Raw genomic sequence first — 26,455 nt, 5'->3', positions numbered from 1 at the left:
ATATTGTCTGATAGTCCCACTTTTATAGAGGTTAAAATTGATCAAAGGGCTCAGAGGTGGTCAGCTTGATAAATCCATTGTAAAGTTCTCACTATAAAATATTTCACTCAATAGTGTTAATATCCACTGAAGATCATTTTCTGGACCCATTGTTCTACTAGGGAACTAGAAAATAGTGATTTTTCTAATCCTATCATTCTGTTTATTTGTAATGATTATTTAAAAAAACAAACAAACCCTTTCAATTTGATGAGCTTTTGGTGGCCCTGAAACTTGGTCCACATGGAAAAAGCAAAAGAAGTGCTCATTTTTCTCCTTATCAATTTTCAGGATGAGTTGGTACCCAAGCATCTTCCATTGCTGACCAAACTGTGTAGCTGTAACCAAGTAAACTATCAAACTACTAGGGGGATCATATCAAAAGACCCAACTCCCACTGGTTGAAGATGGGGCAATTTGATCAAACAGAAAACTGACTACAAAGGAAATGTTTTTTTTTTTATACAAGAGTTTTACACACACACATGCACACACAATATTAAACTTCCAACTGGTGAGTTTCCTGCCATCTTTTTAATAATTTCAAATTCATCTTTAACAGTGGTCAAACAACAGGGATTGCAAAACATTTACTTTTTGGAATTATTATGGGAAACTAATTCCGTATTTTTTCTGATCCTTCAACAGTTGTAATCTTAACCTCACCTTCATGAAATTCATAAGGTTCTTTTAAGCATGAAATTACTGATGCAGCTCAAATGCTCAAATGATGAAGAACTTCTCACTTTCCATATAACGTTCTAGATTTTATCTGGAATAAATTATCTTAAGTTTAATTAAGTGCTGAGCAGTGACATGAGGCATTTCTACATTTACTACTTCTATAGTATATTTTTTTCATATGAATTCACTAATACTAATGATAACGACTATAGATAATATTTACAGAAAACATGCTATGTGGCTGCTATTTTTCCAAGCATTAACTAATTAATCCTCAAGACAATCCTGTCACAGTGTTGGCAGGCTGACTCTGAAATGGTTCCCACATTGTGGTATTCATACTCTTATGTAATCCTCTACGATCTCTACCCTTGAGTGTGGGGTAGCCCAGTAACTTGGTTCTAATCAGTAGAGGACAGCAAAGGTGTCATTTTGGTGATTAGATCACATACGATTATAGCTTCTGTGATGCTAGCAGGCTCTACCACATTCTTGACTTGCACACTTAAATACCAGCCATTTGAAGAAGCCCATGTAGCATGGAACTAAGGTCAGCCTTCAACCAACAGCCAACTAGAAACTGTGGACCTCAGTGCAATAGCTGACAACCATGTGAGGCTGAAAGTGGATCCCTTCCCCTGTTAGACCTTCAGATGAGACCCAACCCTGGCTGAAACCTTTAGTTTAGCTTTGTGAGACCCTAAAGGAGAAGCCCCAACTAAGTTATGTCCAGACACCTGACCTATAGAAATTGTGAGATAATAAGTATTATTTTAAGCTACTAGGTTTGTGGTAATTTATTATACAGCAATAAATAACTAATATACATAGGTACTATTATCACCATTTTACAAGTGAGCAAAATGAGGCACAGAAGTTTAAGTACCTTGTCCAATAACACACTGGTAATAAAGTGGTGAAATGGGATAATGACAGATAAGGCTAAAGTTTTTCCTACATTCATTGTATTATTCCCTCAAATGAATTTGCCAAAGATAAACATCTGAAAGGTGATGGAAGGCTTTTAAAGCAACATTTTTTTCCCAATAATATAAAATTTCTTACACTTAGTTGAAGCATGAAACAAATTTCTCAAAAATGAATTTTCTGATATTGTTACATAATGTACAATTGAAGGCCTTCTTGTTTTAAACTCCATTATGAATTTTCTGATGTTGAGTAAGGTGTGAATGTTGTCTAAAGGCCTTCTTACATTCCTTACATTTGTAGGGTTTCTCCCCAGTATGAATTCTCTGGTGTTGAGTAAGGAATGAATAAAGTCTAAAAGCCTTACCACATTCCTTACATTCATAAGGTTTCTCACCCGTATGAATACTCTGATGCTGAGTAAGTTGTGAGAGCAGTCTAAAAGGTTTTCTACATTCCTTACATTCATAGGGTTTCTCACCGGTATGAATACTCTGATGTTGGGTAAGTTGTGAGAGCAATCTAAAGGCCTTCCCACACTCTTCACATTCATACGGTCTCTCACCAATATGAATGCTCTGATGTGAAATAAGTTGTGAGTAACTACTAAAGGTCTTCCAGCATTCCATACATTCATAGGGTTTCTCACGAGTATGGATTCTCTGATGGCGAACAAGTTGCTGCCTTAGTCTAAAAGTCTTTCCACATTCCTTACATTCATAGGGTTTCTCACCAGTATGAATACTCTGATGGACAGTAAGTTGTTGGCATATTCTAAAAGCCTTTCCACATTCCTTACATTCATAAGGTTTCTCACCAAAATGAATTTTCTGATGTACTCTAAGGTCTGGACCACATACAAAGGCTTTCCCACATTCCTTACACTCATAGAGCTTCTCAGCAGTATGAAGTCTCTGATGTCGAGTAAGATGTGTACACTGCCTAAAGGTCTTCCCACATGCCTTACATTCATAGGGTTTCTCACCAGTGTGAATTCTCTGATGTCGAGCAAGTTGCTGATGTACTCTGAAGGCTTTTCCACACTCCTTACATTCATAGGGCTTTTCACCAGTGTGAAGCCTCTGATGTTGAGTAAGTTCTTGGAGCACTGTAAAGGCCTTCCCACATTCCTTACATTCATAGGGCTTCTCACCAGTATGAAGTTTGTGATGTCGGATAAGGTGTGCACGCTGTCTAAATGCCTGCCCGCATTCCTTACATTTATAAGGTTTCTCACCAGTATGAATTCTCAGGTGTTGACTAAGTGTTGAGCGGCGAATAAAGGTCTTCCTACATTCCTTACATTCATACAACTTTTCTCCATTTTGAATTCTCTGATATTCAGCAAGAAAATTATGCTTTTTGTAAGTGGTCATTTTTTCAGAAGTAATTTTCACTTGCCCAAAATATCCCTCTTGTGGTTCCTTTTGCCCCTCAATCTTGCCTTTGCATTCCCAATCATTTCTAAAAAGGGAGTCCTGAAGACTGTAACTTTTAATTCTTTCCATTATCTCCCACTGGAATGAATATATTTCATAAATGTCCTTTTCTGGAGATAACGTATTGGTCCTGTATCTGGACTCCAAATCTGAAAGAAAACAAGAAGGCAAACATACACTGTTTTCTTGTGACAGAAGAAAGCAAGCTTCTATAGAGAAATAAAAGGCACCTAAAATAATGCCTATTACAAGTGAATGGATTAGATATCTCTAAAACAGGCATTTCTGCTACAATACCACATATGTGTACTGAAAAAACCCCTTATCTTCTGCAAAATTACACACCAAAAAAGAGCTTATGAAGAAAACAGGGCTGGAGAAGACCACTCAAACCTATGCAACTTTATTGGCAGAGCACTAACAAATATAATAATTGATATCTTAAGAGATAACTCAAAAGGCAGCTCAACATGGCTGAAGGCCACTTCATGGATACTAAAATGTCCCAAAATAAAGTGGAAATGCTGGATTTCAAGTGCTGAGACACTGCAGTGGTGGCGGGGGGGGGGGGGGGGGGGGGAGCCCTGAGCCAATGAGGCTACCATTAAGGTGGGAATAAAGTAAAATGTAACCTGTCTTCAGCTAGAAGCCATGCAAGATTGATGGTATGTATCTCTGGGGAGACAGCTCTTGGTGCAGACACTTACTAATATTCTTCATGTAGAGGTGAAAGGGCATCCAACAATAAAGCATCAAGTTGAAGGCTTTTGCCTTTCCTGCTGAATGTTGTAAGTCTACTTCTATTCTGGCTTCATTCAAGTAGGAAAATTGCCTGTGAACCAACTAACTTTCATATTATACTGTTATTCCCTATTTCATATCACTATTAAGCTAATTTGTATTGTGCGTTATTAATTATATTATGGAACAGACCGTATTCTCCTACATTTAAAAAAAAATGGTAAAGGAAACACAGAGAACAGAGTCCAGGATTGGAGGTAAGCCTGGTGATTAGGGACACAAGTTAAATCAGAGTAAGAATCACCTGAAGATTTCTTAAAACTATACATACAGAGGTATTGTTTTAATATATATATTTTTAATATTTATTTATTTTTGAGAGACACAGACAGAGCCTGAGTAGGGGAGGGGCAGAAAGAGGGAGACACAGAATCTGAAGCAGGCTCCAGGCTCTGAGCTGGCAGCACAGAGCCTGACACGGGGCTCAAATTCACAAACTGTGAGATCATGACCTGAGCTGATGTCGGATGCCTAACCGATTGAGCCACCCAGGCACCCCTCACAGGTATTTTTAAAGGAATGAAACCTAATCTGCAGGATTGAGTCCTGGGCATGTTTTGCTTTGTACTTATTTATATTCTCCAGCAAATGATTCAAATGCTCATCAATATTTGAGTCTCTCTACTTAAATGTTTTTAATGACTTCTCTTTAGAATTAGAATCAAATATAAATACCTGAGCAGAGATAATAAGACTTCTGCTATCAAAACTCCTCTCTCATTTGGCTGTTCATGCCACAAGCCTCTTTTCAGCTCACAAAAGGTACTACCACTGTCCCCATTATATAGGACCATTCACAGGTTGTTCCCAACTGCATGGTTGGCTTCCCTTCATCATCAGGTCTCAATCAACAATCACTTCAGAAAAGCTATTCCTGCCGATCCTGTTTAAAACTATGCACTTTACACTCTATCCCAGCAAAGCGTTGCTCTTCTTTTTCCCAATTTTGGAATATTTATTAATTTTCTCATTTGTTATTCCATTAGTTTCTTACCCCTAAGCTTCCTTAGCGGCAGAAGAAATCTCTAAGTTCATTTACCATTAAATAACAAACCCCATTCAAGAAACAAAACAGATGAACATATGGGAAGGGAGAAAAAAAGAGGAGAGGGAAACAAACCACGAGAGACTCTTAATGACAGAGAACAAACTGAGGGGTGATGGAGGGAGCTGGGTGGGGGAGGGACTAGATGGGTGATAGGTATTAAAGAGGGTACTTGTTATGATGAGAACTGGGTGTAGTATGCAAGTGATGAATCACACTGAATTCTACTTCCAAAACCAATATTGCACTGTATGTTAACTAAAATTTAAATAAAAAGTAAAAGATATATAAATAAATAACCCCAAATACACAATAAATGTTACTCATTTAATTCCCATAACTACATAATCACTAACAGATATGTGTATCTGTTTCTAATCTTTTATTTATGTATTATCTTTTTGATGTTTATTTATTTTGGTAGAGGGAAAGGGTGAGCAAGGGAGGGGCAGAGAGAGAGGGAAACAGAGAGAATCCCAAGCAGGCTCTGCACTGACAGATGCAGGGCTCGAACCCACGAACTATAAGATGATGACCTGAGCAGAAATCAAGAGTCGGACACTTAACCTACTAAGCCACACAGGTGCCCCTCTAATCTTTTAAAATGTACTACAATAGGGGTGCCTGGCTGGCTCAGTTGGTGGAGCATGTGACTCTTGATCTCAGAGTTGTGAATTTGAGACCATGTCGGGAATAGAGTTTACTTAAAAAAAAAAAAGTATAATGATTTACTTATCTCTGCTAGAGTTTATACTATTATCAATGCTACATTTACTCAAATTTTTGTTTCTTCATACCTCTTCTAGGTGCTCCTTCCCATTCCTACATACCCAAAGCAATTTTTGTACTTCCTAGAAAACTATCTCAAATATTAAAAAAAAAAAATTTTTTTTTAATGTTTATTTATTTCTGAGACAGAGAGAGACAGAGCATGAGTGGGGGAGGGGCAGACAGAGAGGGAGACACAGAATCTGAAGCAGGCTCCAGGCTCTGAGTTGTCAGCACAGAGCACAATGCGGGGCTCAAACTCACAAACCGTGAGATCATGACCTGAGCTGAAGTCGGGGTCAGGGCTCAACCGACTGAGCCACCCAGGTGCCCCTCAAATATTTTTTAATCACACTAACAGTGAAAGGCTTATGAATTCCTGAACAAAAAGGCATGGGCAGATATTGAGTATAGCAGAATGACTGTCAAATATGGAATGGTACCTGGGATCACCTGAGTGCAAAAGAGTAAAAAATAAAGGCTATGTTGGATAAAGGTCCAAAGATAGTGATCCAGATGGGGGACTTGCATGAGAAAATCTAAATGTTGAATGAAGTAAGCAAAGATATGGGGAGATGTGGGATAGGAGAGATAAGAAACTTTTTTTCTGTGACTACAGTACAAATCTGTAAAACTGCTGGAATGGCTCAAACAAAAGTCTGATCACTGTGAACCAAAATAAGAAATAATACAATCATAAAACCAAAAGTCATCTTCACACTTCAAGTTAAAAAAAACAAAACAAAACCCTTTACCAAGTAAATTGTAGACTATCTAGAAAATAATATTGAAAATACTAGATTACCAAGAATCTACAAAATATACTATAGATCTTAGAAGAATTCATCAATGCATTTAAATTCTTAGAATAAAGAAAAGAAATATGAGTATCCCAGTCAAAAGTTAGAAAAAGAACAAAAAAGTATACGAAGGAACTCAGAGGAGGAAATACAATAAAAGCAAAATTTCATTGATTAGATAACAGAAAAAAAAAATGAAATTAACACAAATTAAAAACCTAGGTTGTTTGAAAAAAGTCAGTGAAACCTATTAACCATTTGCTAAAAAAAATAAAAATAATGAAGCCACTCAAACAAAGTAAAAAATAGCAACTACGTATTCAGGAACAACTCACCATGGGTGTCTCTCATTTTTGCATATCGTGCAAGAAGTATTAACTGCCTTTGTTCTGGACTATCTTTTAAAGAATGTTTGTATAACCAACAACCTTGGAAGGTAGGGATAGTATTTCTCTCTGGATCAATAGGCAGGTTTGCTAACTGTTCAATATAATAAAGGTAGTGTCTCCCTCAGAGCAAAGGTCACTCGTGCTTATTGCCCATTATTAAAGATTTGGGTTCTCTACCTTCAGGGTTCTTCTCTTATTATGCAGCTCACTGCATGTTCAAGTATCCTTCTAGACCCATGCACATCACTCCCATGGGGTTTGTGGGCAAAATAGGAATGATGCAAATATGTTGATGTTCATGCCATTTGTTGTGCTGTTTTATTGTTGAGCAATAAAATCCTCATCTTTGGTTTAGGACTCTTGTATCTTTTGCCAGCATCCATGACACTGCAGCAGGCTAACTTGTTAGCTTGCATGTAGGGTAAAATTGCAGATGCTTCACAGTTCTTGACACTAACAAATAATTAACAAAACAGAATATTTTGAAAATCATAAGGAACTACCATGCCAATAAAGGGTAATTTTCTTTTAAAATTTTTTTAAGTTTTTATTTATTTATTTGAGAGAGAGAGAGAGACAGCATGAACAGGGGAGGAGCAGAGAGAGGGAGAGAAAGAATATCAAGCAGGCTCTGCCCTGTCAGTGCAGAGCTTGACACGGGGCTCGAACCCACAAACTGCGAGATCATGACCTGAGCCAAAATCAAGAGCTCAACACTCAACCAACTGAGTCACTCAGGTGCCCCTAAAGGATAATTTTCTAAGGAAATATAAAGCAATCAAAGACCTAAAAACTACTCTGAAGATTATAAAAACTTTAGAAAGCACAGAGCCCAATTATAAAATGGCCCAGAACATTACAAAAAAGAATAAATTCCAAGTTATTTTAAAGTGAGTTTAAAAATGAAACAAAAACCTAGTAAACTATATGTCAATATCACTTACAAAAATTCATTCAAAAACACCTACAGCACATGAAAGAAAATACAGAACTAACTGTGGCTTATTTTAGGAATGCAAGGGCAGTTCAATACTAGGAAATCTAAAATAATTTATCATATTAATTATTCTAAGGATAAAAAATCATGTAATTGTTTCTACAGACACTGGAAAGGTATCTCACATAATTCAGCACTCATTCCTTATTTTTAAAGCACTCAAAATAACAGGAATGTATAGTTACTTCCTTAACATGATAAAATATATTTCTTCACCAGAAAGCTAGATTTAGCTTAGTGAGGAAACACTGGGGACATGAAGAGACTTTGAAACTATTCTTTTTTTTTTTTTTAAAGTAGGTTTCCATAATTTGGCTATTGTTGAATGGATAAAGAAATTGTGGTTTATATACACAATGGAATACTATGTGGCAATGAGAAAGAATGAAATATGGCCTTTTGTAGCAACGTGGATGGAACTGGAGAGTGTTAGGCTAAGTAAAATAAGCCATACGGAGAAAGACAGATACCATATGTTTTCACTCTTATGTGGATCCTGAGAAACTTAACAGAAGACCATGGGGGAGGGAGCCAAAACATAAGAGACTCTTAAAAACTGAGAACTGAGGGTTGATGGGGGGTGGGGGGGGGGGGGGGTGATGGGTATTGAGGAGGGCACCTGTTGGGATGAGTCCTGGGTGTTGTATGGAAACCAATTTGACAATAAATTTCAATTTAAAATAAATAAATAAATAGATAAATAGATAAATAAATAAAATTAAAAATTAAAAAAAAAGTCATGTGCCTTAACTTTGGATAATCATCCTAATCATCCTGGCCTTCTTGCTTTTCCTCAAACACAAAACTTCCAACTCCCAACCCAAGGCTGTTACATTTGCTGTTCTATCAGAACTTTTTTTTTTTTAATGTTTGTTTATTTTTGAGAGAGGGTGAAAGAGAGACAGAGCGTAAGTGGTGGAGGGGCAAAGAGAGAGAGGAAGAGTCAGAATCCGAAGCAGGCTCTAGGCTCTGAGTTGTTAGCACAGAGCCTGACATGACGTGGGGCTCGAACTCACAACTGTGAGATCATGACCTGAACCAAAGTCAGACGCCAAACTGACTGAGCCACCCAGATGCCCCTAGATCTGCTTTTGCTTTAGATATTCCTATAACCTGAGTTCTTTTTCATGTCTCCACTCAACTATTGCCTCCTCAAAAAGCCTAACCAGCCTAAAATAAACCTGTCTACACCTGCTAATTTCTATTCCCTTACTCTTCTCACTTTTTTAAGCTTGAGAGAGAGAGAGCACATGCACACAGGCGGTGGAGGGGAGGGGAGAGAGAGAATCCTAAGCAGGCTCTGTACTGTCAGTGCAGAGCCTGATGCAAGGTTCCATCTCCAGAGTGAGACACTTAACCAACTGAGTCTCCCAAGAGCCCCTCACTTTTCTTAATAATACTTGTCACCACCTAAAATTATTTATTCATTTACTTGTTTACTTAATGTCCTACTCCTGTTAAAACATAAACTGACTGCTGGAACCTATCATTCTTGTTCACACTTGTTCCACTGGTGTCCAGCACAGTGCTAAATTGGGTACTCAATGAACGAATACATTTTTAGGCAACCAAAGACATTTAAACTAATCAAAACAGAACCTGGAAAGAAACTGGATCCTATATAGATAGATACTGCTATGGACTGAATTGTGTCCTTCCAAAGTTATACACTAAAGCCCTAACCAGCCAATGTGACTGTATTCCGCAATAGTGCTTTTAGAGGTAATTAAGGTTAAATGAAGTCATCAGGCTCCTAATCCAATAGGACTGGTGGCCTTGTTAAGAGATCTGTCTCTCTCTCTCTCTCTCTGGCATATGAGGACAATATGAGAAGGGATGATCTGCAAGCCGGGAAGACAGCCCTTACTGGAGCACCCAAATGCTAATCTCAGATTTCCAGCCTCCACAACTATAGGAAAGCAAGTTTCTGTTGTCTAAATCACCCCATCTATTGTATTTTGTTATGGCAGCTCAAGTTAATACAACAGATTCAGATATAAATGAATTATAATCACTGATCATAAAAAAAGAGTAGCCCCTCTCTTTGTTTAAATCTTTTACTCATCATCCCTAATGGGACATTTTTGTTTACTTCTTAGTTTAAAATAACTGTAGATTCTTAGGAGGCTACAAAGAAATAACAGCAAAGTCTCACGCAACCTTCACCCAGCCTCTCTCAATGTTAACATCTTACATAACTATAGAATAATAGTCAAACCAAGAATTAACACTGGTATAATCCATAGAGCTCATTTAGATTTCACCAGTTATACACACCCTTGTGTGTATGTAGAGTTGACCCCTGAATAATGCAGGGTTAGGGATGCCAACTCCCCATGCAATTGAAAATCTGAGTAAACTTTTGACTCCCCAGAAACAACTAATAGACTAGTGTTGACCAGAAGCCTTACTGACACAGTAAACATTTGATTAACACATATTTTATACGTGATAGTATACACTGTATTCTTATGATAAAGTGAGCTAGAAAATGTTAAGAGAAACATAAGGAAGAAAAACATGGAAGAGAAAATCCATTTATGGTATTGTACTATATTTATTGGAAAAAATCCATGTATAAGTGGACCCACACAGTTCAAATGCATATTGTTCAAGGCTCAACTGTATATGGTCCTATGCAATTTAAAAATTTTATCATGTAGGGTGGGTGCCTGGGTGGCACAGTCAGTTAAATGTCTGCCTTCAACTCAGGTCATGACCTCACAGTTTGTGAGTTGGAGCCCCGTGTCGGGTTCTCTGCTGTCCTCAGAGAGTCTGCTTCAGATCCTTTGTCCCCCTCTCTTTTTGCCCCTTCCCCACCACCCACCAATAAAAAAAAATAAAAAAAAAAACTTAAAAAATTTATCATAAACTTGAATAATCACCATCACAAACAAGTACTCACTGTACCATAACCGCAAGACTCCCTTGTGTTACTCCTTTATGGCCCTAAACACCCCTTCACTTTTCTATATCCTAACCCTTGGCAATGATTAATTCATTTTCATCTCTACAATTAAAAAAAAAATTTTTTTTAATGTTTATTCATATTTATTTTTGAGAGAGAGAGAGAGAGAGAGAGACAAAGCACGAGTGGGGGAGGGGCAAAGAGAGAGGAAGACACAGAATCAGAAGCAGGCTCCAGACTCTGAGCTGTCAGCACAGAGCCTGACACGGGGCTTGAACTCACAGAACACGAGATCATGACCTGAGCCGAAGTTGGACGCTCAACCGACTGAGCCACCCAGGCGCCCCTCTATAATTTTGATATTTCATAAATGTTACATAATTAAGGTCATGTGGTATATAACTTTTTGTGATTGGTTTTTCTCACTCAGCATAATTACCTTGAGATTCACAATTACCTTGAGGTTCACTTAAGCTATCGCATCTATCAATAGTTTCTTTCTTTTTATTGCTGAGCATTATTCCATGGTATAGATGTAACTTTTACCCATTCTTATTTGGGTTATCATTATGGTGTTGAACTGTAGTATATGTTGTTCCTTTGTTGGATATGTTTTCTTGCTATTTTCTCTCAGTCTGTGACTTACCTATTTTTATTGGTATAATTTTTTTACTGGTATATTAAAGTTTTCAATTTGGATAAGGTCTGATTTGTCAATTTTTTATTTTTATGGTTATTGCCTTTACCTAAGAAGCCTTTGCTTACTACTAAGTCATTCTCCTAGTTTTCCTCTAAAAGTTTTCCTCTAAAAGCTTTATATTTAGCTTTCATATATTTTTTAAAGGTGATTTTTAATTTTTTCTACTAATTCCTACACCCAACATGGGGCTCAAACCCCAAGATCAAGAGTCACATGCTTCTCCAACTGAACTAGCCAGGCACCCCTAGCTTTCATATTTTTTATATAAAATTTATATTTAGTTTTAAAACTTTTTATTTTTTTATATTTAACTTTTTTTGAGAGAGACAGTGAGCGAGCATGTGAAATCTGGGGAGAGGAGCAGAGGGAGAGAGAAAGAGAATTTCAAGCAGGCTCCACGCTCAGCACAAACAATGATGCGGGGTTCAATCCCACGACCCTGGGATCATGACCTGAGCTGAAATCAATGGTCAGATGCTCAACCGACTGAGCCACCTGGCACCCATATAGTTAACCTCTATATCTGGCTTTTCTTTAAAAAATTTTTTTTTAACATTTATTTATTTTTGAGAGACAGAGAGAGACAGAGCATGAGCAGAGGAGGGGCAGAGAGAGAGGGAGACACAGAATCCAAAGTAGGTTCCAGGCTCCAAGCTGTCAGCACAGAGCCCGACATGGGGCTCAAACCCACAAACCATGAGATCATGACCTGAGCTGAAGCCCTGAGCTGAAGTTGGACGCTTAACCGACAGAGCCACCCAGGCACCCCTATATCTGGCTTTTTATATTTTTTATATTTAGTTTTTATATTTAAGTCTAAAATGCATCCTAAATTAATTTTTTTAAGTTTATTTCTTTATTTTGAGAGAGAAAGAGAGTGCATGAGCTGGGAAGGGACAGAGAGAGATGGAGACAGAGAAACACAAGCAGGCCCTGTGCTGTCAGCACACAGCCTGATGCAGGGCTCAAACTCAAAACTGCGAGATCATGACCTGAACTGAAATCAGGAGTCAGATGCTTAATAGACTGAGCCACCCAGGCACCCCCATCTTAAATTAATTTTCGAATGAAGTAGGGGTCAAGACTTGTTTTCCCAGTTATTCCAGCACCATTTGTTGAAAAAAAATTTCCTTTCCTCAAAAGGAAAAAAATAAATGGTCTTTTAAGTATGTGTAAGTTCCACCTCTAGGATCTCTGTTCTGTCCTGTTTGTTGATCTAATACTTATCTTCTACTTATACCTTATCTAATACTCAATGTCTTGATTACCATAGTTATATAATAAATCTTGAAGTATCTTGAAGTCATGTAGTCTAAGTCCTATAACATATTCTTCCTTTTCCAAGATTACTTTAGAAATGCTAAGTCCATTGTTTTGCCATATAGATTTTGGAATCAGATTCTTAAAATCTATAAAATTGACATTTTAACAATACTGAGTTTTCTCATCCCCAAAAAGGTCTCTCTTCATTTCAGGTCTTTCTCTTAGGAATGTTCCATGACTTTTAGCATAGAGGTCTTACATGTTTTATCAAATTTATTCCTTAGTATTTTTGTTGACACTATTGTAAACTGACTTAATTTGCTTGCAATTTTTTAATTGACTTAATTTACCTTACTTTCTTAATTTTTTCACTACCAGTATATAAAAATATAATTGATTTTTGTATATTAACCTTGCATTCTGTGATCTTACTGTGATCATTTATTGAGTACTTGTTTTGATTCGTTAGGATTTTCTATGTACATAATCATGCAATCTCCAAAGAGAGTTTAACTTTTTTTATTTTATGTCTCTTATTTTTCTTGTTGTATTGCAATGCTAGGACCTTCAATACAGTGTTAAGCAGACACGGGAAACGTAGGCACTCTTGCCTTGCTCCCAATCTTAGGGGGGAATTCTTTTTTTTTTTTTTTTTCAACGTTTATTTACTTTTTTTTGGGACAGAGAGAGACAGAGCATGAACGGGGGAGGGGCAGAGAGAGAGGGAGACACAGAATGGGAAACAGGCTCCAGGCTCTGAGCCATCAGCCCAGAGCCTGACGCGGGGCTCGAACTCACGGACCGCGAGATCGTGACCTGGCTGAAGTCGGACGCTTAACCGACTGCGCCACCCAGGCGCCCCGGGAATTCTTTAATCAAGTATGATGAAGTTTATAATGTAGTAATTTTTTTTAGCAGTATTTTTTGAGGAAGCTCCCTTCAGTTTTTGGTTTCCTGAAAATTTTTATCATGAATGGATGTTGAATTTTGTTATATACTATTTTTACATCTATGGACACGATCACATGGTTTCCCTCATTTCTGTTAATACAGCGAATTACACATAATTTTTTTTACATTAATTCTAGAATGTTAAACCAAGCTTGCATTCCTGGAATAAACTGTACTTGATCATTTTTATATATTACTGAATATAATTTACTAACATTTTCTTATGATTTTACATCTATGTTCATGAAGGATAATAAGTCTGCAATTTTTCCCCCCTTTAGTGATTTCCTTGTCAGGACACACTGTAACATTTATGCTATTCTCAGAAAATGAGTTGAGAGCTCTTTCCTCTTATGAAGGAATTTGTTAACATTGCTGGTATTTCTTCCTTAAATATTTAATAGAATTCACCAGTGAAGCCATGTGAGCCTGGTGTTTTCTTTGTGGAAAGATTTCTGATTATGAATTAAATTATTTTAATAGATATAAAGTTACTTGTATTTTTTTTCTTGTGTCAGTTCTGGTAATTACGTTTTTCAAGGAATTTTTCCATTTCACTTAAGATGTCCATTTTATTGGCATAAAATTATTCATGGTATTCTTTTATTATTTTAATGGCTATAGGATGTGAAGCAATAACTCTGTTACTCTTTCATTCCTAGTGTTAAAAACTGATGTGTTTCTTTTTTTCTTTTTTTTAGAACATGTATTGCCAAAGTGAGCACTTTTTTTCTAAATGAGTCAAGCTAGGTATTTACCAATTTTGTTGATCTTTTCAAGAAATCAACTTTTGGCTTTATTAATTTTCTTCTACTTTTTCTATCTTGTTGATTTCACCTCATATTTATTATCATCTTTTTATCTTCCATTGAGAATAGCTGCTCTCTTTGTAGTAGGAGAAAAATATGAGAGATGAGAAGAGTTGTAATACAGGTCAACAGGCAGCTCCTTTGGAGTCTAGTCTTAAAAGATTTTCATTTGGGAGCGCCTGGATGGCTCAGTTCGTTAAGCGTCCAACTTCAGCTCAGGTCATGATCTCATGGTTCATGAGTTTGAGCTCCATATTGGGCTCTGTGCTGACAGCTCAGAGCCTGGAGCTTGCTTTGGATTTTGTGTCTCCCTCTCTCTCTGCCCTCCCCTGCTTGCACTCTGTCTCTCTCTTTCTCTCTCAAAAATAAATAAACATAAAAAAAAAAAAAAGATTTTAATTTGTTTCCCAGGTCTCAGGCCTTTTCTCCATAGGCCATGGGCTCTCAAAGAGAGATTTCCAACAACCTCTCAAGGCTAACAGGTTTAGCTATTACCTGTAGTAATTAATTCCCCATCCTGCTCAGCCCTCACTCACCAGGGTAGTGTCTTCTGGTCCCTTCCCTTATAACCATCCAGGGCTCCTTCCCTTCATCCAATAAGGTAATCACATCTGGTTTAGAAATGGAAGGTTCTGCTTAAAAGGTAATGTGACATGAAACTGTAAGTCCAAAAGTCAGGTTCAAATTTGGTTAAATTTGTCATTAATTACAGATCAAAATGGTACTTTATAGAGCCTAAGAGTGAAGAAATGCAAGGGAGTTGAAGAACACTCGTATTAGGGTAACCTTAGGAATAGATGGTTACGAACAGGCCTTAATATAATTTAAACTCATACAAACTCTCTTGAGAGGCAGTAAGAATCTGGATCCAGACTGCCTGAATTCAAATCCTGCCTTTGTTGCTGTGTTACCTCAGCAAATTATTAACCTCTTATGCCTAAGTTTTCTCATCTGAAATGAAGATAATGATAGTATATTTCTTACAGAGTTGTGATAATTAATTAATAATGCACAATACTAAGAATAGTATCTAAGCACAAGTATATGCAGTTATATGTATATATACATATAATATGTGAGTGTATTAACTTTTTTATCATTATCAATTTGCTGAAAGGAGAGTATCTTCCTGACACATCTTCTGATCCTTTATAGGATTATCCATTCAATGTTAAGTGCAAAGTTCTTAGATTTTAAATTTCAACCTCAAAGCATGTAGAACTGAGTATCTCTGTTATAAGAAACAGAATGCATGTACTTGAAGTTTGTGAATCCATTTCGTGCTGTATAAGTTCTACAGGCTCCCCTGGTTTTTAGACAGACTCAAAACCCCTGCGTTTAGGTATTCTTCTTGCAGGTGGATTAGGAAAGAGTGTTGAGCATTTGTATCAAATCTGGGCTCAAATATAATATAAAATCTGATTTCTTGGACAATGCTTCTGTTGTAAGCAATCCAGAATTCAAACCCAGTCCCTTGGATATCAGTGAAACAAGGAAATTACAGAGACTGGAGAAAATATGAAGGATATAGCAGGATGAAAGCGATGAAGTGGCCTATTTCCAAACTAACAACGCTGAAACCATTCCTTTGGAACACAGAGAAAAAAATATCTTGTTTCTCAAATCATAGTCCTGAAATTGGCAGAAGAGAAAGCCAACGTAATTTGGGATAAATAGCCTTACCAAGTGAGATGAAATTACTATAATTCTCCCACATCACATCCCTATATAAGTCTCTTTGAGCCGAGTCCAGGAATTCCCATTCTTCCTGTGAGAAGTCTATGGCCACATCCCTGAATGTCACTGAACCCTGAAAAAAAAGCAAACAGAAACAAAAAACACCTCATGTATTACCTGTGAAAATAAATGAAATATTTCTTAAAAGAAAAGAGGACTTAAAAGATCGAGGACTGCAATGCAGAGAAGGGGCCACATAACAAGCAAATAGGATAGGGCTAAAAATGTATGTATAGGGAACAGTAAGAAAATTGGTATCACTGAAGCACAGTGCTACGTGTCTTGAATAGTCCTGTGGTTGAAGATAAGATTAATTTTCTACCCCAAAATATCTGGAAATGAATAAAATGACCCAAAAAAGTCCCAATTAAATGAAACAGTATACACAAGCCTTCAGCAAGCTATGTGTCTCCACCACAAATTCATGGAAAATATGTCTTCCACCTTCTTTGCCCTTTAATGATCATGAAAAAAATATTGATAAAAACTGGTCCCAAACGTACAACAATACCTCTTCTAAGAAAACAGACTCAAGTTAATCATAAAGTCAGATTTTCCCTATAAGGACCAATTCTTTTTTTTTAAATGTTTTTATTTATTTTTGAGACAGAGAGAGACAGAGCATGAGCAGCAGAGGGGCAGAGAGAGAGGGAGACACAGAATCTGAAGCAGGCTCCAGGCTCTGAGCTGTCAGCACAGAGCCCAACGCGGGGCTCGAACTCATGGAGTGTGAGATCATGACCTGAGCTAAAGCTGGATGCTCAACCGACTGAGCCACCCAGGCGCCCTAAGGACCAATTCTTTAGTAAACTTTAAAATAATTGCTACATGCCAGTCCACATTTTTAATATATCAGATTCAACCATTCTCTTTTCCTATTCAGATATTTTATTTCAATACAATTTCAAAAATCTTCCTCAGCTCTCACAGCCTACATTGTCTATTACTTATGCACCTAGATGACCTTACTCTTTATCATCTACCACCCCTCACCGAACACCCTTCCTCATTCCTAGTTAGAGGACACTGAACCATGATGATATCACCCTGGACCAGTGTTTTCACTAAGGCATGATTTTACTCCCCAGAAGACAACTGACCATGTATGGAGACAGTTTTGGTCGTCACAACTGGGGGGAAAGGGTGTGAGTGTTACAGACATCTAGCTGGTAAAGGCCAGGGATACTCTGAGACATCCCACAATGTAAAAGACAGCCCCCACAATAAAAGATTCTCTGGCTCAAAATATTAATAGTCCCAAGGTTGAGAAACCTTGCTCTAAACCAGTACATCCTATAAAACTACACAAGGAACTTTGCTCCTGGTATTCTTCTCTCAGGGTTTACAGGAGATGATTCTTGATCTCTCTATTCGCAGTTCTGCTGATTACTTCTGAATCACAGGCACTGGTGAGGGAGAGATCCCTTGCCCTAATCAGTATGAGGTGGCTCAATACCGGATGCTGGACAGATGAGATTGACAGCATTTATTAGACATGTATACTCACAGCCCAGGGTAGGAGGGCACCACACATCATGCAGGGCCACACAGGGGTTGCACTCAGGAATGGAGTGAACAAGCAGGGTCTGTGGGAGGCAGGCTTTGTAGTAAAAAGAGGGTAAGGTGTCCCTGATTCCCACAGAACGTGATTGGCTTGTCTGAATAATTCTGTGTGCTGGCAGGAAGGTGAAACCCTTTACAGTGAGAACCAGGAAGGGTTTAGGTCATCTGCCTGATAGGAAAACTAGCTGTGGGGAGTCTTTTCTGCTCTGACAAGAGCAGGGAACTCACATTTAGGCCTCTGGAGCCCTGATAAAGGTATCAGGTCGGCACATGAAATTTTACGCCTTACAATACAAGGCCCCAATTACAGCCCTTACCTAATCCACCCAATCCGAAAAGCCTTTCATACCATAAGATCTCAACACATACAGAGACTGAGACCAATCAATACTAAGCCTCATCATATGTACTTGGAAAACAACTCTGTGGAGAAATCTGGAGTTTTCCCTGTAAACAAATAGGACCAAATTCTCTTTCATCAAACCACAGATCTTCAGAGAAAATTCAAAACAAGGATCTCTCACTTAATATCAATAACCCATCCCTGAATATCAGACATTCTAATACTACATCATCAAACAGGTGCCTATTTTCCTATCACTTAGAAGCAAAGAATTACACTGCATTATAAATCAATTCCAAGTCTCCAACTAGCTTCCATTTCCCTCCAGTATAGAATTATAGTACACATGGGTTACTGAGCACACATCTTTTGTATTTTGTCTCTTTTACTGAATTCACTTTTCTCACTTGCTTTGTTTCTTTCCCCACAATTTCTTCAATACTTTCCCAACTTTTTAGAAACTCATTTTATACTACACAGGGGCTACATGTTAAGTGCACTATGAAAATGCATTTCTAACAAGAACATAACAACGGGATGTCTCACACTCAGTATGCTGTTCTGACACCTCCTTTATCACCAGCAGCACCAGATACACACATCCTCTTTAATGATATCTGTATGCATCTCAAAACATCTGCAGATGGTTCTAACAGTCTAGCAACTATGTTTGAAATATAACGAGACTCTCCCACACATTATTTTTCGTTAAAAAAAAGGCGGCACTGAACTATATAATTTCACTTACACAAAGTTCTAAAAATGGCAAATTCATTTACGGTGTTAGAAGTCAGGACAGTGGTTGTATCTGGGCTGGGTGGGTAGGGAGTGACTGAAAGAGGGGGCATCTGAGGTACTTGTAATATTCTCTTTCTCAACCTGAGTGCTGACAGCATAGATGTGCTCAATTTATGATAATTCATTCAGCTACACACTTATGATTCATGCACTTTCCTCTATGTATGTTATATGCCAATAAAAAGTTCAAAAAACTTTGAAACGATGTCAAATTGTGTATTGGGGACACAAATTTCTCCTACATAAAACCAGACTAAAAATCATTGTATTCAGAGAAATAAACTTACTCTGAAGTTTAAATATTAAAATCAAAAGCTGTTTATTGGGAAATGTTAACAAGGGGACATTCTGCAGAGAATGCCTGCATTTTTCTCAAGGCATTTCACTTTTGCTTGCTCATGGCTCTTGACAGATTTTGTAGTAGCTAGGAGACAGTTCACATCAGTGGGAAAAATGGAAGGGCATATAGAAAGGACACTGGGCTGTCGGTCCCCAATCCTCACAGGAATGACAGCACGTTCTTGGATGGAGTTCTGTTAAATAAGAAGCTTCAAGATAAGGAACAAGTATGTACACATGACCTAGAGATCAACAATATTTCAAAAAGGAAAAAAAAAAAACATAACTTACATGGGCCATGGTTTCAAAATGCAAGAACTGGTCAGTCCTTTTCAAGATTTCTCTTTGGAGAACCGCAGAGTCCAGATAAGCCAGATCTGGAAGAAAAAGAGGCCATGAAACCAAATGTACCTCAGAGATTCCAAAAGGACTTAATGTTAATGTGAGCTTTTTTCTTTTCCATTCCTACTTCTTAACTACTCCCCACTACTCTACTCACCCTGATCCCATACCCACAAAACCTGGAGGAGAGTAGAGGTCTGAAGAAATCCAAGCCCTGAAGGAACCCAGCTGAACAATAATGGATTTGATGTAAAAGCCCAAACACTTCTGAGGACTTGTGACCAGTTTCCTATCTAGTAATGTGGATCTGGTCCTGACATCGGACTCCTCCTCCCTCCAGTACAAATTTTCAGGGCTGAGAAAACGCGATACCATCCATATACGGCCTCTTGAGCCCTCCAGGATCCTGTCTGAACTTCCTAAATATGAAGACTGAAAACCACAGACTGAGCCTGGCAGCTGCTACCACTGTAAAACTGCACTGGCCTTTCCCCAGCCAAGACCACTCACTACTCTGTTTCCCAATCAGGACCTCTCATACCATGACAGCCTGTGCACGTTCCCCCTCTCTTTCAGTATCCAAGGTGGAGACAAGGGGATCCCTGATCACTGCAGTCAACCACCACCATTCATTGAGAACTGTTACGTGCTGGGTGCTTCATATACATCACCTGATGACCCTCAGCACTGCTCTGCAATGTATTCTCATCTCTCAAGAGATCAGGAAACTAATGCTCAGGGGGGAAATCGTTTGCCCAAAGTCACAGCTATCAAGTGGCAAAGCTTTGTTTTGAGTCCACATTTCTCTAACTAAAACACTACCTTTCAACTTTAGGTTTTTGCCTCTCAAGACTAGATTTCTATTTCATTGAGAGGAACCTGACCAAGGGCAATTCAATAAAAAATAGAAATAACCTTTCAAAAGATATTAAACCTCACTGCTAATTACGAAGATGTATATAAAACAAAAAACAATTTATTTTTACAGTGACATGACTGGAAGGTCTAGAAGACTGATGATGTCCCTTATTAGCAAGGTCATGAGAAAATGGACACTACCTTGGCCCAAATTTAGAACTATGTGAGGCAGCATTTAAATGTTATAACTATATAAACCCTGTGAACCAGTTCCCAGAGCTTCACTTGAGACTACAGGAACTACTCCTAGAGTGCCTGGGTGGCTCAGTTGGTTGAGCGTCTGACTTCGGCTCAGGTCATGATCTCATGGTTCATGAGTTTGAGTCCCACATCGGGCTCTGCGCTGGCAGTGTGGAGCCTGCCTAGGATTGGGCACCTGGGTGGCTCAATCAGTTAAGCGTTCAACTTCGGCACAGGTCATTATCTCACAGTCTCGTGAATTCGAGCCCCACGTTGGGCTTTGTGCTGACAGCGTGGAGCCTGGAGCCTGCTTCGAATTCTGTGTATCCCTCACTCTCTGCTCCTCCCCCGCTTGCACTCTCTCTCAAATATAAATAAACATTACCCAAAAAATAAAGGAACTACTCACACATGTACATGAAGATGTCTGCAGAGATATGCTGACAGATAAGGTTTACAATGAATAAAAGCTGAAAAGAATCTAACTGGGAAAATTATTAAACAGTAGTGCATCTGCACCACTGAAAACTAGGCAAATATTAAAAAGTGATGATGTTGGGTGCCTGGGTGGCTCAGTCGGTTAAGCGTTCGACTGGCTCAGGTCATGATCTCGCGGTCTGTGAGTTCGAGCCCTGCGTCAGGCTCTGTGCTGACAGCCTGGAGCCTGCTTCAGATTCTGTCTCCCTCTCTCTCTGCCCTTCCCCCGCTCATGCTCTGTCTCTCTCGGTCAAAAATAAACCTTAAAAAAAATTTTTTTTAAAGTGATAATGTTGCCCTAATTTTGCTGAAATGGGTGAAACAAGTGTGTTTACAAAAAAATCCCAACATCTGTAGTATTACACTATTTTGACAGAAAAAATCACATGTATGCCTAGGAGAAACAGTTAAAATGTTTACAGTAAGAGCCAGCAACACACACCACCACATTAAACATATTAAAGCACATAAGTACTCCAAATAAGGAAAAGATTTTCTCATTTCAAGGTTTTCTTTCAGTCTTCTGTTGACCTGAGAAAAAAAAAAACTCAGGATATTCTAAGAACAGCTGTTTTTCCTGATTGACTTCTTTTTTACTTCACCTTTTAATTCATGAACCAAGTCTATGACTGAATTTGCCCATGTATGCTGGAGTACTATCTAGAAATCAATGGTAAGAAGTCCCTGACTGATGTATTTTAAGTACTGACAGCTGTCTCATCACTGCTTCCTTTCATATCTTAGAAATGACTTCATTTTGCTTCTGAGCCAATCCACTAGGCTAAGATGCCTATGAAGCCTCCAACAACTATTGTATTTCCTTGCCCTACTAGTCTGACTTTGTATAAATCATCATTAAAATAAAAACTGTGAGACATTAACTATACTGGAATTAAAATAAAATTAAAAAAAAAACCTATGTGACAAATCTTTTTTTATAAATTCTTTTTTTTCATGTTTCAGTTTTTTTTTTTTTAAGTTTGTTTATTTTTGAGGAAGAAGGGGGGGGAGAGAGAGAGAGAGAGAGACAGCACAAGCAGGAGAGACACAGAATTTGAAGCAGACTCCAGGCTCTGAGCTGTTAGCACTGAGCCCAACTTGGGGCTGAAAGCCACACACCATGAGACCATGACCTGAACCAAAGTCAGACACTCAACCAAATGAGCCACCCAGGCGCCCCAGCATAAATCTTACTGTAGGAAGTCCATTACCTCCAGACCTCATAGCTTCAGTATAATCTGGACAAAACTTGATGATTCTTGCTGTCATCAGATTAATATTTCTTCCTTCAATCATGAAAGGTTACTGAGTAAGGCAGGAAGAATTTTTTTAAGTATGCATAATGATGAGACTTGGTATACTGTTATAATTACTAAAATGGGCTTTGGTGTGACACTTCCAGGATATAAATCTCAGCTCTGATAGCTATTAACTGTGTGATCTTGGACATGTTACTTAACTTTTCAGCCTTAGTCGCCTCCTATAAAAAAAAAAGTTGATAATTATAAATTCTATCTCAAAGGGTTATTATAAGAATTAAATAAGACACTACATATAAGAAAGCACTTAAAGTAGCAAATAAACATTAAATAAAAGTCAGCTATAGCACTGAAGATGAAGAATACTATATACTCTTCTTTCCCTAATTATTAAAGAAAATTATCTTCTGCTCTTTTCTTCTTCCACAAAAAATTTGAGCTCAGCCTTGCTCTTTCTTACAATGCTAGCTAATAAATTTCAAACTTCATATTGATAAGCAATTCCTCTTGATTAACAACAATTTACAAAAGGGAGTATGTGGATGGATGAAGCAAATGTGAAAAAATGGAATTACAACATAATAGTAACTATTAAATCTACTGAACACTTTTTATGTGTCAAGCATTATCTGAGGACTTTATTTTTTATTTTTGTAATTTTTATTTATTTTTGAGAGAGAGAGAGACAGAGTGCGAGCGGGGGAGGGGCAGAGAGAGAGACGGAGACACAGAATTTTTTTTAAACGTCTCATCCGAGCTGTCAGCACAGACCCTGATGAGGGGCTGGAACTCACGAACTGATGATGACCTGAGCCGAAGTTGGACGCCCAAAGACTGAGCCACCCAGGTGCCCCCTTAGGACTTTATATATATTAATTCACCTATTCAAAGCAATCCTATACAGTAGGTTCTGTCATTATCCTCTTAAAGATGAAAGAACTGTAGCACAAAGAAATGAAATAAATTACTCCGATTCACCCAGCTCTAACTGACAGTTTTAGGACTAGAACACTGGTAATTTAGTACCATAACTAAACTGCCTCTCATAAAACCACATAAATATATGGCCTGAAACAACTCATGTTGTCAAAAACTTCAAACCATTTCTCAAATTTCTACCAGCATCTTCTGTTCCCTTCCCTTGTTAACACAGTACTCTCCCTTAAAAACCCTGTCACATTGCAACTCCTTACAAGCCTCAAAAGCAGAAAACCCTGTCACCAATTAAACCATCTCCAAACTTTCCCTGCTTGTGAATTCAGGGCAGAGGTAAAGATCAAAGACACCTAGCATATGATTCCAACTGAACTGTAATCCTCTCAACAAATCAAAGCCTAAAATAAAGCTCTGCAGTTGGCCTCCCTTCAGGAGGTTTACTTGCAAGCCATTTAAATGATTAGAAAGCAACAGCTCACAGGAGGAATTAAATGACTGCCAAATGTTCATGTGAATACCCACAGGAGAGGAGGCAGGAAGTAACCTCATCACCCCTATCATTCACTGGGAAAGAAGAGCAAAGCTCCAGGTCTATGGATAGGATATTTCCCGTGTTAAAGCCTAACCAGTTAAAGACTACCTGGAACAAGCCTGTAGAGTCCAACAAAATCAGATTTATTGATTTAAGAGAGGGAGGAAATTCCACAGGATGGGTTGGAATGCAATGGAGGAGGAGAAGAAAAGCTCTTTTGTAAAGGGTTGAGTTCCAACTGAAGGACTTTGAAGAGAATGTATGGGAAGCGGGGAACAATTCTAGAATGGTTGGTTTCTGAGGTAAGACTAGGAAAGGCTAGGATTAACTGGAGACTAAGTGCTATCTTGAAGGGAGGGTAGTTTAGCAATTGGGTATCTCCAGTAATAAAAATAAAAAATAGCAAAGCAAGTTTGGAGCTTCACTGGTAAAACAGCTGTAATCTCTCAAAGAGGGAGTTGTGATCGAATTTTACAGTTGCTGCATGAAATAATAATTTCTATTTTGCAGCTGGCCTTATCTGTCTCCTGTCTCCCAGCCTGATTAATGCAAATGCTTTTTCTCTTTTCAGTCCGCACTGATTTTTATTCTTTCTCAGGAGACTCAAAGGTTTTAAACCATGCACAGAAAAATAAAAGTTACATTTCACGGAACAAAGAAATACAAATTCGTCCTGATATACTTTAGATAGACAAATAGATATAGACATAAAAATGGTTATTTCCTCTTTCTCTCCTTCCTAAAGATCAGCAGGATTGGGGGAAAAAAGACGGGAATCTTGAGACACTGAGCCTTTCTTGGAACTCAGCCCGACCTGGCTAACTCAGAACACACCCCCGCTATCACACTTGCTCCCACCATCACCACGCACATAACCCGATGGAAATTAAAGAGGGAGCCGGGAGGTAAAGCTCAGCCTTCAGAGAAAGGCCGAGTACAAAGGCCACGTCTGGAATCCGTCTCCGAATTTCCTTTACGAGGGAGCTCTGATTAAGCCGTGGTTCTGAGAGCAGCAGTTCTCGAAACCGTCTTTTTGTTGGGGGCCTTCACTCTGGGTTTCATGCATCTAACTCGAAGCCATTCTGGGCCGAGAAATCTGTGCGGCCCTTAAGCGGAAAGGGAAAGGACGCCTCAGGGCACCCAATGCCCAGTAGCGTCACAAATTCCACAGTCACTGCAACTCAGTTCACACAGAAGCCCGCGCCACCCCCGCGCCGCCCCCGCGCCCATTTCCTCAATGCACGCGACCAACTCACCTCTCGGAGCCGACACCAGCAAGAAAGCCGGAAGGAAACTACGAGCAGAGGCCTGTGGGAAATGTAGTCTTCGGTAGGGAGGGCCCGCCCCCGCCCCAACTTGTTGCTCGGAGTGCGCAAGCGCGAATGCCTGCGGGAGAGAGCTAGATCGCGGGGCGGCATTTAGGGTTTGACGGTGGGCTACTAGGGGAGGGGCTTCAAGGCTGCCCAGGAATGGACGAAGCGAGTTCTGCGAGCCCGTTTTGTGTTTGTAGCTGAGGAAGCCCTAGTATGGCTTAGAATGCACTTGGCACCAACAAGCACATAATGTCTGTACTAGGGGCGTAGCAGATGCTTAGTATATAGGCTCAAATCTATATGCATCAAGTACTCAATAAAAATATCCCAGAACTAAAACAGAACCAGGATATAACAGAACCGGGAGCAGGACGACACGGAATAGTCCCCCGTGCTAGCTCGCTCTCCCGCCTTCCATTCCTTCCTCCTCTAGGTTTTTCGCCTTCCTGCAGTTGTGAAGATGTTGTTCTATAAATTGTTAGGTTAAGATGGTTGATAAAATTGTTCCCCACCTTATCGGCCGTTTCTTTTTCTCCAGCTTCAGTTGCCAGCCATCAGTTGCCTTCCCGAAGCAGACAATCCTTCTTTGGTGAGGTCAGTAGTAGTCTAATGCTGTGTCAGAATGTGTAAATCATTCACCTCATTTCATTTCATTACTAGGCATTTTATCAAATCAGATCATAAGAAGATGGGTGAGTACAGTACAATAAGATAGTTTAAGAGCAAATGACACATTCACGTAACTTTTATTACACCGTATTGTTATAATTGTTCTATTTCATTATTGTTGTTAATCTCTTGCTGTGCCTAAATTATTAATTAAGCTTTATTATAGGTATGTATGTATAGAAAAAAAAACCAGTCTAGGGGCGCCTGGGTGGCGCAGTCGGTTAAGCGTCCGACTTCAGCCAGGTCACGATCTCGCGGTCCGTGAGTTCGAGCCCCGCGTCAGGCTCTGGGCTGATGGCTCGGAGCCTGGAGCCTGTTTCCGATTCTGTGTCTCCCTCTCTCTCTGCCCCTCCCCGTTCATGCTCTGTCTCTCTCTGTCCCAAAATAAATAAAAAGCGTTGAAAAAAAAAATTAAAAAAAAAAAAAAGAAAAAAAACCAGTCTATATGGGGCTTACTATCCACCCTTTTGGTCATCACCTGAGGGTCTTGAAATGTGTCCTCTGAGGATAAGGGTGGGGGGACTATAAG

At 38.8% G+C, this 26,455-nt stretch overlaps 1 protein-coding gene across 3 annotated transcripts; it reads right to left on the bottom strand.

The window, feature by feature from the left end:
- Positions 1-1,505: 1,505 nt before the first annotated feature.
- Positions 1,506-25,243, bottom strand: LOC115502510 (zinc finger protein 14 homolog). Of its 3 annotated transcripts, none has more exons than XM_030297956.1 (5): positions 25,201-25,243; positions 19,592-19,677; positions 16,204-16,330; positions 15,057-15,155; positions 1,506-3,238 (listed from the first exon to the last, which is right to left on the bottom strand). In XM_030297956.1, the coding sequence occupies exons 2-5, from the start codon at positions 19,598-19,600 to the stop codon at positions 1,872-1,874; spliced, it is 1,602 nt and encodes a 533-aa protein (XP_030153816.1). In that variant the 5' UTR covers positions 19,601-19,677; positions 25,201-25,243; the 3' UTR covers positions 1,506-1,871. The 3 variants fall into 3 exon arrangements, with proteins under 3 accessions (XP_030153816.1, XP_032447341.1, XP_032447342.1); XM_032591450.1 differs by having other exon boundaries at positions 15,057-15,152; XM_032591451.1 differs by lacking the exon at positions 15,057-15,155.
- Positions 25,244-26,455: the final 1,212 nt, after the last annotated feature.

This window comes from Lynx canadensis, chromosome E2 (assembly GCF_007474595.2).
Source record: "Lynx canadensis isolate LIC74 chromosome E2, mLynCan4.pri.v2, whole genome shotgun sequence".
Classification (NCBI taxonomy): domain Eukaryota; kingdom Metazoa; phylum Chordata; class Mammalia; order Carnivora; family Felidae; genus Lynx; species Lynx canadensis.
The sequence above is the reverse complement of the archived record's forward strand: the minus strand, read 5'-3'. Positions and strand labels throughout refer to the sequence as shown.